The 14218-nt window shown below is 36.9% G+C and overlaps 2 protein-coding genes across 3 annotated transcripts; both read right to left on the bottom strand.

The window, feature by feature from the left end:
- Positions 1-337: 337 nt before the first annotated feature.
- On the bottom strand, positions 338-6531 carry LOC123311445 (ATP-binding cassette subfamily C member 4-like). Its single transcript, XM_044895429.1, has 9 exons — positions 6253-6531; positions 5967-6200; positions 4949-5379; positions 4205-4361; positions 2560-3798; positions 1938-2406; positions 1742-1892; positions 1417-1644; positions 338-1337 (listed from the first exon to the last, which is right to left on the bottom strand). The coding sequence occupies exons 1-9, from the start codon at positions 6327-6329 to the stop codon at positions 439-441; spliced, it is 3885 nt and encodes a 1294-aa protein (XP_044751364.1). The 5' UTR covers positions 6330-6531; the 3' UTR covers positions 338-438.
- A 1412-nt stretch (positions 6532-7943) lies between these two features.
- On the bottom strand, positions 7944-13651 carry LOC123311544 (ATP-binding cassette sub-family C member 4-like). Of its 2 annotated transcripts, XM_044895580.1 has the most exons (10): positions 13635-13651; positions 13416-13562; positions 12546-12779; positions 11994-12424; positions 11643-11799; positions 10332-11564; positions 9643-10153; positions 9378-9528; positions 9088-9318; positions 7944-8961 (listed from the first exon to the last, which is right to left on the bottom strand). In XM_044895580.1, the coding sequence occupies exons 2-10, from the start codon at positions 13490-13492 to the stop codon at positions 8036-8038; spliced, it is 3951 nt and encodes a 1316-aa protein (XP_044751515.1). In that variant the 5' UTR covers positions 13493-13562; positions 13635-13651; the 3' UTR covers positions 7944-8035. The 2 variants fall into 2 exon arrangements, with proteins under 2 accessions (XP_044751515.1, XP_044751514.1); XM_044895579.1 differs by lacking the exon at positions 13635-13651 and having other exon boundaries at positions 13416-13592.
- Positions 13652-14218: the final 567 nt, after the last annotated feature.

Here is a 14218-nt window from a genome sequence, read left to right as displayed (position 1 = left end):
ATCATTAATATAAAAATTTTCTGAAAAATTATCTATTACTGAACCATCTGTCAACGTTTCATTAACTGTGTAGTGATAGTGCAATACTATTTAAATATTTGTTAAGAATCGAAAAGTGGTCATTTAGGCTATATTTCTTGAATTATGTGGCCCATACTTTAACGAAACCCACATGGGGTGGTAAATAACTTATCCCAGTAAAAAATTTAACTCAATTTCTAGCTGTTAGAATTTCACTAATTCCACGAAGCCATTTTGCTTGCGTCGTAGTTTTAATTTCTATTTTTCAGCTACAAGAGTTCAGTCATATGCATTTGTGAAATAAGTGAACATCAACTACTAAAAACAGTTTTTTATTCCCTACAACTCGTATTATGTACATCTGGTCATTCAGTTCAAATTGTTCAGTCCAAAGATCTCGTGGTTATAGTTTACATATCATTTGCTATGCTTCTGATTAACCATTTTGTAGAAAATTCCTCCAGTATTGTTCAGCAGATCCTGAGGACTGCCAAATTCAACAACCTCCCCTTTATCCATGACAACAACTTTATCACAGTTCAAAACATTGTTCAACTTGTGAGCGATTGTTATCACCGTGCATGACTTGAACAATTCGTTGATCTTTTCGTGTATTAGAGCGTCCATAGCATCGTCCATATTAGCAGTTGCTTCGTCCAAGATGACAATTTTTGTCTTCTTCGTTAAGGCTCGCGCTATAGATATCAGCTGCTTCTGCCCTATACTTAGATTTGATTCTTTCAAGTTCTCCTGTAGGCTTTTGAAATTATCTTTAAGATTCACAATTTCCAAGACCTTCCATATCTCTTCGTCACTCAAGGCTTCGTAGGGATCAATGTTGGTCCTTAAAGTACCTGTATATATCACAGGATCTTGGGGAATTATGGCTAGATGGGACCTGAGGAACTCTAGGGAGAGCGTTTTAATATCGACTCCATCAATCATCAAACTACCAGTATATTCGTAGAGTCTGAACAAAGTCATGGTTATGGAGGACTTTCCAGCCCCAGTTCTGCCAACAATTCCAATTTTATGCTCAGGCTCTATGACGAAATCGAGATTTTTCAATACAGTTTCATTGTCGGAGCGGTAGGACAGGCTGAGGTTTTGGAATTTAATTTCTCCACGACTTGGCCAGTTCTCTATTACCCTTCCTTTCTTTCGTATTTCCTTAGGAACCTTCTGGTATTCTAAGATACGTTCTACGTTGGTCATGCTGTTTTCCATCAACGTCCAGAGCAACAGAAGTATTTCCAAATAATGTGTAAGGGTGTGTGTTTGGTTGAGGAGTAAACCAGCATCTCCAGCTAATATTCCTGAGGAAATAATTGAGAGAAAATAGAATATTTATTTACTTTATTAGATATGATTCTGGAAACCAAATAAAATGCTTACCCTTGGAAAGAATGAGAGTGGCAACGACCAGAGATGAATAAAATAATCCAACTGTGTGACAGTAGAAGTTCATGAACCTGCTGGAGATCTCTTTCAGATGAAGAGAGGTCATGTTCAAATCTAAATGTTTATCGTATTCATCTTTGAGTATTTCCTGTACTCCATGCGTTCTTATAATGCTCAAACCTTCCAGGGTTGCATTGACATGCCCAATTACAGGACTCATGGCTGTAAAATGATTTGCATTCAGTCTTATGAATTTTTCGCTAAACACTCTGGATGACGCTGTTTTTGTGAAACTTCTTGTTATTAATATGATACTCACTGGAACTGTTGAGCCTTTGCAAGTTCCTCAACGTGCTGAGAACGTAGTCTGTTATCTTGTAGAGTATCACAACCAAAACTAACGAAATCCCTAGGAACAGAGGTCCTATGGAGGCAATCAGAGAGAGGCACATGGCTAGAGAAAAGAAAGTCTACAAAATATCTCCCCGCCTACACATGTCATTGGTAAAACTCACTCTCAGTCCATTCCAAAATATGGGAAGTCTCTCATCCAATATAAACAAATCCCTAGAGAATCTTGTGAGGATAGTACCGATCAGATGGGTATCGAAGAATCTCATGCAACCATTCAACAAATTATATATCATGTCTTGATGGATGTTTCTCGCTATTTTCAAACCAAAATATACGCATACGATGATACCTAAGAAAGAGATCAGAGAACCAGCGAAGGTGATGCTTATTGAATAGTACAGCTTGACATTCTCCTCCTTCAGTAGGGAGTTGGTAATGTTTTCACCCAAAACCTCCGAGGAATTTCTGAAAAATGTCGTGGTGAAAGACTGGGGCGACGACGTTGTTGAATATATTTCTGAAGGCATTTTCGAGAAAATAGCTTGAATGGTACTCGTAGCAATCGTTGAAGTTGCATTGGGCTCCGCAAAATTCCAAGTAGTCGTATTAGTAGCATGTTTAGCGTTCAACCTAGAAATATTCTCATCAATCGACCAAAATGGTGAAGAGGTAGAGAGAAGGTCAATTATAGGTTTGTAGCTCACTTATTTGGGACTCTTCAAAACAGAGTTTGAATACAGAGAAGCTTTAAATGAACATAATCAAGTCATAAGATGAACTCACCAGTTGCTGAGTAGTTTCTCGCCAGATGCATGAAACAACTCTGAAAAGAAGTAAATACCGCCAATTATGAAAACCACATGAAGACCACCGCCATACTTGAAGTAACTCTTGTAAATGTAGAATCCAACTTTTCCAGTGTTATTCTTTTCTTTATATATATTTTCTTGTTTCTCTGGTTCTTTTTTTAGAAGAAGGGATGCATCTTCTTCTATCTCAGCCTCGTCATTATCTTCTGTCTCTTGATCGATTACTTCGAAATCTTCCTCCTCTTCTATATTCTGTTCAATCATTGGTAGTTCTTTCGGTAGATTCAAAGGTTTCCCAGCATATTTGATGATGCCCCCATCCATAATGATGATATTGTCCGCTTGGTCCAAGAATTGTGTGCTGTGGGTAACTAGAAGGCATAACTTGTTGCTCAAATAACCCTTGATAGCATTTTTGAACACATGGTTCTTGATGTTCACATCGAGGGAGGCCAAGCAATCATCCAGCAAATAAATGTCAGATTCTTTGTATAAAGCACGTGCTAAATTTATTCTAGTTTGTTGTCCACCGCTCAGATTCGTACCACAATCTGTAAGGATCACTTCATCCCCCAATAAAAAAGTACTTATGTCATATGTCAAACCGCATATATCCAAAACAGTTCCATATTTCTTTTCGTCCATGGCTTGACCGAAGAGGATGTTTTGTTTTAGCGAAGAGGGAAACAACCATGATTTTTGTGCCATGTATGAAATGGTACCTCGGACATTTTTTTTACCATTTATGCAAGAATATTCGTCTAGAATAGCTTTTAGCAATGAAGTCTTCCCAGAGCCAGAAGGACCAATAAGAACATTCAGCCCAACCCCTAGTTCTAAATTAAGGTTCTTCAGAATCTTGATGTTGTCAACTTCCACATCTGTTTCTTTGAAGACAATGGAGGGTTTCATCGTTGATGATTTTTCAGAGAACGTTGTTTGGTTTTCCTCGGCGTACAAAATGATGTTAACTCTTTTAGATGCCATCAAAAACTCAGATGTTACTTGTAAGCCCATGGGTAAGAAAACCAAGGCTTTGGAAGCCCGATGGAAACAAGAGCTCGCGTAATAGATCACATCAGCGTTCAAATCTCTTCCTAACCATAAGCACAGAAGTAGGGTGGATGCATGTGAAAGCTTTCCTGTTACTGAACCAATAACTCGAGCTAAGCTTTTCAGGGTGTATAGGTTGAAAAGACTTTTCAACTCGATCCTGAAAGGAATCAAGGATATGAAAATTGCTTGCACAGAATTAGCGGTCAATAATTCACCACTGTATCCTAGGTTAGACTAAACTAAGTAAAAATGAAGTGGGGTTGCTTAAATTGCCTATGTTTGACTAGGTATAAATTTGAAATTACTTTGGTGATACTGGATTTTCATTTTTCAGCCTTTGATGCAAAGTATTGCTTTGCGGGTGCAGAACAACCAAAAATTTCCGATTTGGCTCAGAATTTGGAAAAAGGGGGGTCTTACAAAGATTTTTTATATTTGGTGGATTGTTGAGTAAATAACTCGGGATTTCTTATCCACTTCTCAGATACAATACGATATCATTTCATTATTGTTATATAACGAGATTTCTTTGCTTATTACTTTCACCCTACCTATCTACTCACCTCCTGAACATCATAAGCCTCTTCTCGAAAAACTCCTCCCAGCCATACATTTTCACCAATCTTATTGAGCTCAGTACCTCTTGGATTTGCGCCAATCTTTCATCGCTCTTTTTATTACATACACCTCGACTAGCATAAGTCATTCTAGCCAAAAAAACTGCAGAAAACAAAGAATACATAGATTAATAACGTACCGAAAATAATTGTGAATGTTTTGGAATAGAACTGGTCAGTATTCGACTAAATTGTTGACTACACAACGTCTCTCTAGTACTTTTAATTCACACTAGACTGCTTTTGAGTTTTTTACATTTAGAGCAACGAATACCAATACGCATCAACTTATCTTGTATCAACATATTCCGTGAAATATTTTTGTATCTTGATCTTCGTTCTTTATTAATTTAAAAATGTTATTTTTCGTTATTTTCACCTATTTGATTTGGTTTTTTTCATTTATTGTTAATATTCGTTGTGGTGAATTTCTGAAATAGAACCTACTGTAAAAATCTTCTTTTTTGCCAGTTTCTATTAGTCTAACTGTTTGAAAGTTTAGTACTATTCACCCATTTCACACAAGATTTCTGCAATATCTCTGAAAACCCTTTTGCTTTGAGAACTTCCCATATGAATACTCATATACCCAAATAAATGAATACTGAAGCTAATCATCACGAAGTTCTTTAGTAGTGTATTCTGTAGTACTAGGTATCGGTACTTAAGATTTTAAAACTTCATATTCACCTTGAATGACTGTGGTGACCACGACTATGAGAACTCCACTTAGGGAGGAAACCCCAAGCTTTTGGTACAGCAGATAGATAGTGAATATCAACTGTATTACATCCGATATGTTTTCTATTCCAACCATTATCACTTCTTTGATGTTTGAAATATCTTTTGTAAGTCCAGTTATGACACTCCCGGTAGATATTTTCTTGTTCTTGGTTTGGTCTAATCGCAAAATCTTCCTATATATGAGTGATGAAATGGAGGACTCTATTCTTATACCGAGCTCGGTTTTCAACAGATGGTAATGTTCCCTCCATAGGCTACCCAATCCTGAACATAATAACATGATGCTGGCATAGAATATGGCTTGAGACGTTGTAATGCTGGTTTGTCCTTTTTCAAAGTATGCCACAAATTTACCTAGCGCCCATGGATGTGTCCACCTGGAAGTATAATTTGATAGAATCAACCTAGCAGCCAGCAGGCTCAACAACACTTCTCCAGTTTCGTGTGAATGAAATTTGAACCATCAGAGGACAACAAGTAAAGTGATGATGCTAGATTTTCTTGAGAAAAAATTGGAGGGCTTCAATGTCATCACTGTTATGAAAGTACTTAGTTTATCTATCTATGGAAAAGGCATTCTTGAAGAGTAATTTGATCACCTTGTTACTATTAAATAGAGTAAGAGAGTGGGACAAAATGGAACATGTACAGCTCTAGTTTTTTTTATTAGATATATTTTACGAAATATGTGCTTCCTCAAATATGCCTGGAAGAAAAAATAATTTAGACGGAATATTTGTGATTCCCCGAATGATTTCAATCAAGACCACCCCTTTTACAAGATAGATTTAGCATTCTCCACTTATAACTGTTTTGATCAAGAGTAGAAGTTTTAGGGTTTTTTATATAATTGCTCGGTGTCCTTTGCGTTGGCTACCTTGGTTCATACTATTTATCTCCTATCTCGTATATCAACTGTAATGTAATCTATGATCTTTGCGTTATATACTTTTTTTATACTCACGTTTGCACTACTGATACGATAAGATTACTAGAGAATAGCCAAATCATGGAGTATCCGAAACACCTCGTGATCGCTCTCAGAAGTGATGGTTTTTTATTGGTCTTTTGGAGTTCTATCCAACAATTTTCCAATTTTTCGGCCAGATGTTTGGTTTTCATATTTTCCATTACGTTCGTTAAATCATTCTCATCCATATGTTGCTTCCTTCCTTTTCGTAAAAATTTCACCATGTATCTGAAAAGATGTTCGAGAATTTCCTCATGAAAACCAATCGGAAGATACTCACGAAAAAAATAGAATCGACAAGAAGTTCGCATGATCCTTCGGATGCTGCTCTCTTTCTTGCCTAGGCCCCCTATCCATTTTCTATTTATGATTTTATGACATATCACGACCAAAAGTTAGAAATTCGATGGAATAATTTAACGAACTGAAAATATATTTTATTTCCGAGAAGAATCGACAGTGTATTCTCTCCCGATAAGTTTGATAGAATGAAGTCATAAACTACTTCTGGGGGATTTATTTGTATTGCTCTTACAATAAAGTAAACAACATTTGTCTACAACGAGACGAAACAATTGGAGATTTCTACTGTTTGAATTTTCATGAACAAATACCTCTGTGAGAATTCTTTTTCAAAAGTACAACTGACGAATTTGCTTTCTGATAAATTCCTCAAACATTGACTGATCGTAAAATTGACTTTGTAACGCAGCTCTTAGGCCCGGGAAGTGAGAAATAGAAGATATATGCCGAAAAATTTTAAACAATGTCTGAAATATTGATCCTATATATACATGCAACAATACGTGGACAAAACGAGTTATTTTATCAATTGATTCGAGCAATATATATTCGGAACCACACTATACATTGTGGTCCAACTGATTGAAAATGAAAATGTGGAAAATCGCTCTTTGCATCCCCGTAACTGCAACCCCCCCTGTTGCGATACCTCATGTTGAAGATCTCATCGAGTAGGTACTATCTGATCCTGAAATTTCGCTTCAAAATTTCTATCGATTACGAAATGACGGGTGAAATTGTGGAAGAGTACTTAGGTGCTGTGATTAGTTCATTAAATTCCGGAAATGAGCACCATTCACTTCCATGCAGTAATATAAGTTTTGCTGAAAACGTTCACGTACATTTCTCGAGATTTCATGTGTGATTTGACGGCATTCATTAATGATTCGAGTTCGCAAATCATCCAGTGGCTCAGGCTGGGTAGCGTAAATGTTGGATTTCAAGGGTCTCCGTAGAAAAAGTCCAGTGGAGCCAGATCAGGCGATCTGTATGGCCACTCAATATGTCCCCTTCTTCCATTCGGAAAATGACGCACCGGTTGAACGAAATGAGGTGGTGCGCCATCTTGTTGGAAAATGATCGTTTGATGGTCTTCTGCATTTTCCAATTCCTGCACGAGGGCTGGATAAATAGCGTTCTCTAACAGATCTAAATAAATTTGGCCAGTAAGCTTACCGATTATAAAAAACGGCCGATTATGTGGTTTCCATAAAAACCCGCCCAAGCATTTAATTTTTGGGGAAGAAGCTCATGAGTATGCACCTCGCGAAATAATCTTGGATTTTCATCTGATCAATACCGACAGTTATGCTGGTTTACAAAGCCGTGTAAAGTAAAATGGACCAGACCTCCACAGCTTTCATTACGTCCTCGTTGGAAGAAAATGTACGACCTTTTAAACTTTTTTTCAGTTGAGGAAAGAGATGATAGTCGGATGGAACCGAATCTGGTGAATCAGGAGGGTGTTCTAGTAATTCAAACCCTAAATCACGAATTTTTTGCATGGAAACACGAGATTTGTGTACAGGGGCGTTGTCCTGCAAAAACAAAACACCTCTGAATAACAAGTAAAGCTGTTTCATGGGTAACCTAAATAATATCACTGAATTTATAACAAAAACATCATTTTATTCAATCATTCACAACAAACACTTTCTATAATAAAGGATTCATAAAAATAATATCATACTAGATATTATTTATTTTTTTGTAGTTCACTTCCAACTTTCAAAACTTTCATTCGTTAATTAAAATTTTTATCAAGTCAACTTTTTACTTTGAGATTCATGCACTTTTTCCTTCTTCTGATGCACCATTTTGTAGAATAATCCGTTAGAGTTGTTGAGTAGATTTTGCGGTGTGTCGAATTCTACTATTCTTCCCCTGTCCATAACTATTATCCTATCGCAATTTTTGACTGTATGTAACCTGTGCGCTACAGTTATGACCGTGCAAAACTGGAAGAGTTCTCTGATTTTCTGCTGAATAAACGAGTCCATTTTCTCGTCCATGTTGGCAGTCGCTTCATCTAGTACCACGATTTTAGAACGCCTTGTCAGAGCGCGAGCCAAACAAATCAACTGCTTCTGACCAATACTCAGATTTTTTTCCGCCAAATCTTCGTCTAAACTCTTGAAATAAGTCTTTAAATTTACTATTTCTAACGTCTTCCAAACTTGTTCATCAGTTATAGTTTGTTTAGGGTCGATGTTACTCCTAACAGTCCCCTTGAAAATTACGGGATCTTGAGGAATAATCGAAAGATGCGTCCTGAGGCACTCCAGCGATAGCGTCTTGATGTTAACATCATCGATCATGATGTCTCCAGAAAAATCGTACATTTTGAACAACGTGACGATGATGGAGGATTTTCCTGCCCCTGTTCTACCAACTATTCCAATTTTTTCTTGTGGAAGGATATCCACGTTAAGATTACGGAGTACAGTTTCACCGTTCTTCCTGTAGGTCAAACTGACGTTTCGGAATTTGACGCTGCCTTCATAAGGCCATTGTTGGAGTTCCCTGCCACCTTGGTTCTCTTGAGGGAGTATCGTGTATTCTAGTACCCTTTCGACGCTCGTCATGTTGTTTTCCATCATCATCCACATCATAATACCAAATTCTAGGAAGAGGCACAACAGGTTTGATTGGGTGAGGACCAGACCCACATCTCCAGCCAAGACACCTGGAAAACAAGCGGAAATGAGTCGTTTTCCACCAAATATCTTTTTCTTTTCAAATTGTTTTTGCTGAACGAATCATAGTGATTTAATTAAATTCTAAATGAGGCCTCGGCTCAGCCATTGCCTACCTAGATCCAAGAAAAGCAGTGCTAATGCTATAACAACCGTAAATCCTGTCGCCAAAGTATGCGAATAGAATCCTAAAGTCCTTGCAGCCATTTCTCTCAAGTGATTGGCCGAAATGTTCAAATCTAGATGTCTGTCAAACTCGTTCTTCAGAATGTGTTGTGTACCGTATGCTCTGATGATTATGAGCCCTTCTAGTGTTGAATTGAGATGACCAATAACTGGGCTGAGGGCTGTAAGAATTTCAAGAAGGTTAAATATCCGTTTGTATACCACAAAAGTATAAACTTACTGGAGTTGCTCAACCGTTGTGTGCTTCTCGTGGTGCAGAGGAAATAGTCACAAACGAAGTAAAAAGCAATGCTCAAGACTGCTGAAGCAACGGCTAATGTAAAACTGACGGATGCAATGAAGAGAACGGCGAAGGGCAGCAGGAAGAAAAGCTGAAATAAAAAATGTTAAAATTTCGATACAAATGATGAATATTCTTCAGCATATACCACAAAGAACTTTACTGAAACTGGGTGAAAATTGAACCAAAATTTTTCAGTACTCACCCTAAAACCCTCGAGCCAAATGAACGGTACCAATTCATCCATCATATAAAGATCCCTCGAAAATCTGGTGAGTACATTCCCTATCAAATTGGTATCGAAAAATGTCATACATCCTTGCAGAATGTTGGTGGCCATAGATTTGTGGATATTTTTGGAAACTTTGATTGTATAATAGTAAGTGACGAAGCAGCGAACCACCACGAAGATTGTGGAAAAGATTATTGCAGCTACGTACAAAGTGAACATATCTATCTGTATTATAAACTGCTCGATTCCACCTAACCAAGAATTATCTTCTGATGTTGGCATTACCGTAGAAATATTCTGTTCCAAATATGAATCAGTGGAGAAGGATATGTTTTGAGATATTTCTGTATCGAAATAAGTCGTTGTGTCAATTCGTAAACTTTCTGTTGTATAACCCACAAACTCAGGGGACTGGGTTGTTGTTCCAAGGGTAATGTTGTGGACCGTGGTTGTATTTGTTACGTTAACTTTTTGTTCGTTTACCCTGAAAATGTTCTAGATTGAGTTATTATCAAATATTTGTGATAAATCAAAATTAAATGATAGGAAGAAAACGGCTCTAAGCCAAAGATTTTTTTGATAATTGCATGAAAACCTCTGTTATTCAACGAAGATTCAAGAGAAATACGATTGGACACTAAATGGTAATTGGTGATACATACCATTTACTCAGGAACTTGTCTCCTGCTCCACTGGAAACCTCACAAATAATATGCAGCCCAATTAATGCGATAAACATAGTGCATCCACCCCCAAACTTGAAATAATTCTTGTAACTTTGCATATTGACCTTCCCAGTTTTTTTCTTCTCCTCATAAATATTGTCCTTCTTTTTCTGAGGTAAAAGTGCACTTCCTTCATCTCTATCGTCGACTACTTCTTCTTCAGGAGAAATAATATCAGTGGTCTCGTCAACATCATCATTTTGCTCTTCCTCTATCTCTTTGAACAATTCTGCGGGAATTTTAGATGGGTGTCCTGAATATTTGACGGTTGAGTCTCCCATGATAGTTACAGTATCCGCCTGATTGACGAAATGGGTGCTGTGAGTAACTAAAAGGCATAATTTACCGCGTAAATACTCCTTTATAGCATTATTGAACACTTGACTCTTGATTTGAACGTCAAGAGAAGCCAAGCAATCATCTAGGAGATAAATATCGCTTTCTTTATATATTGCCCTGGCCAAGTTGATCCTGCATTGTTGCCCTCTACTGAGATTAGCCCCACAGTCTGTCAAGATAGTTTCGTCGCCATTGGCAAATCTACTAAAGTCGTATTTCAACCCACAAACCTCCAGGACTTTGTTATACTTCCTCTCTTCGTATTTTTGTCCAAACAAGATATTCTGTCTGAGAGTTGATGGAAACAGCCATGGATTTTGATTGGCGTATGAAATCGTACCTTGGACTTTAAGTCTGCCTTTAGAAATGTCAAATTCTTCCAGAAGTGCCTTCAGTAGGGTACTCTTACCGCATCCAGAGGGACCGATCAGTAGGTGTAAACCTGATGAGAACTTTATATTGACATTTTGCAATATTTTTTTATTGCCGAATTCCACCTCTACTCCAGCTAGATTTATCTCTGGTTTCAGCATTTGAATTGTGCTTTTATACACTACGTTGTTTTCTTCTGAGTTGAGAATGTGGTCGACTCTTCTCAAACTCACCATGAATTCAGCCATGGCTTGTATACCGAGGGGTATGAAAATCATTGCTTTTCCAACCTTTTGGAACAAATCCTGCACGTAATAAATAATGCCTGCATTAATGCTATATCCAAGGTGAATGTAGTATACGAAAAGGCAAGCTTGGGCCAATTTTCCTGATACTATTCCAACGATTATGGATATACTTTTCCACACAAATACACCGTGCAGGTTTGAGAGTTCAACTCTGAAAAAAAGGTTGATGAATGAAAATAAATTCATGCTGAATATGAATACCGATGGAGACGATGATGATTATACTTACTTTCGTAACTTCAACAACTTTTCCTTAAAGAACGATTCCCATCTGTACATTTTGATGAGTCTTATCGAACTCAATATTTCTTGAGTTTGTTGCAATCTCTGATCCGATTTTTGGTTACATCCCTTTCTTTTCACGTATGTCAGGAAAGAAGCAGCAACTGGAATTCAAAATCATTTTCATTTGATACCAAATGACTCCAAGATCAATCACTAATAAATACTTTTCGATATTTAGAGCGAGAAGAACTATGAGATCAGGTAGATTGTCATGCTGATTGAAAAGGACTTGGGAAAGGATCAGCAGATTTAGAAACATATTTTGGATTTTTCCATTTCTTATGGAAGAACTTACTTTGTAACGTCACTGAAAAACACAAAATGCCCAAACTACCAATGGAAGCGACCCCCATTTTTGTGTAGAGCAAATAACATACTAACAAAACTTGGAAGGACTCTAACACAAAGTCGATTCCATACAAAATGGCCTGATTGAGCGACGCCACATCCTTGACCATACTTGTAACAATCCTTCCTGTAGATATTTCCGATACTTTCGACTGGCTCAAGGACAATACCTTCCTGTACAGCAAGGATGAGATGGCTGCTTGCATTTTGATACCGAGTTCAAGCTTCCACAACACAAAATGCTGTTGCCATAATCCATTCAAGAAAGTGATGGATGCCATGAAAAGAGCGTAATACAATGCCATTTGCCTTGTTGTCTCAGTTTGGTCTGGCGTGAAATAAGACACGAAATTGCTAGTAGCCCATGGCATTGTGTATCTGAAAGAATATTTTATGCTAAATTTTGATTGATGAACTTTAGGAAGCCCCAGTATTAAAAAAGTTCTTCGATTTTTACTTTTTACTCCAGTTTATATTATAGTTCTAATTCATTACTTACGTATAGATAACTTTTGAGATGGCCTGGGCTACTGCTAGCAGCAAAAATACTTTGCCATAACAGGACACAAGCGACCGAATCAACGATGGATTTTTCCTCTTCACCCTATTTCTATACCAATGACGCTCAAGCTCATCGCCCAATTTCTTGGACTGAAATGTATCCATAACATCGTAAAGATCGCGTTCTTCTATTTCGCGTATTCGACCTCTGTTTATGAAACCTAGGAGATACCTGGAAATATTCATAAAAATTTAAGCAATGGAAGAGTGATCTCAAAGTTATAGCCAACAACAAATTCATTATCCTGGATTAGGAGCAATTCCTAGTATCGACCCTATAGTATTGAAAAAAAAAATAATGTCCATATAATCTCCGAAAATATTTCTATAAAATAGGTCTTATTTATCTGCAGAATCATGATTTTTTCATTCCTTGGTGATAATGTAGATTAATCAGTATCAATAATCTGAACAATGATAAATCACAAATGTCGCTGTTACAATTCCAACGATAATATTCTCAAATCCTAGACGGTAATCGAAAAGGGCTTGCATAACATCGTAGAATATAAAAAATATCTTATCAATTTCTGCCGCATGAAAATTCAGAACAAAGCAGAAAAATACAACTCTTGTTATTTCAATTAGTAAATGCTGGTAGTAGCGTAGAGTTATTATGATAATTTTAATTAATTTGTTTTGTCTTCAACACTGATTTTTTCCGTAAAAAATAAACTTAATTCAATTCATTACGATATAGGTCGTAGATTGAGATGTTTTGATCACTCATTATGCTTTCAAATTGATTCAGATTAAGAAGGAAGAGATACATTTCCTGCAACTTTCCAATATTTGTTTTGGTACTCACGAAAAAGTCAGTAGAGAGAAAAATCCTGCATTTTGCTTCGGACATGGATGTCTCCTGAATGAGCTTCCCCTGTCCATTTTGAAAAGTCTAACGTTTTGCTTCAATCACACCATAAAAAATAACTATTCGCCAATCAAACCAGGTACACTACAATACAGATATCGGTTAACCATTCTGCTTCATCTTAAGTTTTCTAATCGAAAATTGTTGTCAAGATACCTTATCGATAAATGAGGAACACTTCAATTGTATCCTCCCTGAAATAGAAAGCGGGTTCATTGATTTGAAATGTACGTAGGTATCTTAATTGTCTGTATTTAATCATGAATTATCTTCAAAATAAATACACCCAAAGCTGAATGACCGTTTATGGATTATTGAGATGCACTCTCGATAAGCCATGAAAGAAAAAATGCATCATTCAAATTATAGGATCGTAAATTCTCATCAGTTAATCTCTCAATGACCGTCAGAATCACAACGGAATGACTAGAGTACATGATGCTAGAAAGGGTTAATGTAGAAAAAGTCTGCAAATTTTCGCTATTGGTCTACCACAAAAATAGTCGATAGGTTAAAACGAAAATCAAAATGATCGAAAGCATTCCCTACATGATTTATCCGTTGGACATTATCACCAACTTCAAGAAGCATTCAATGCATTTCAGCCTCCTGCAAATGCTGTTTAGTTAGCAGATATTCAAGACAGTAAATAACGACGTTTCTGTATGAAATTCAAAATGATATGAACTGAATTGGACATGAGGAAAACCGATTAAACTCACCTTGTAAAATCCCCCTAC

The sequence above is a fragment of the Coccinella septempunctata genome, chromosome 4, assembly GCF_907165205.1.
Source record: "Coccinella septempunctata chromosome 4, icCocSept1.1, whole genome shotgun sequence".
Lineage (NCBI taxonomy): Eukaryota > Metazoa > Arthropoda > Insecta > Coleoptera > Coccinellidae > Coccinella > Coccinella septempunctata.
This window is presented reverse-complemented; position numbering and strand designations above follow the sequence as displayed.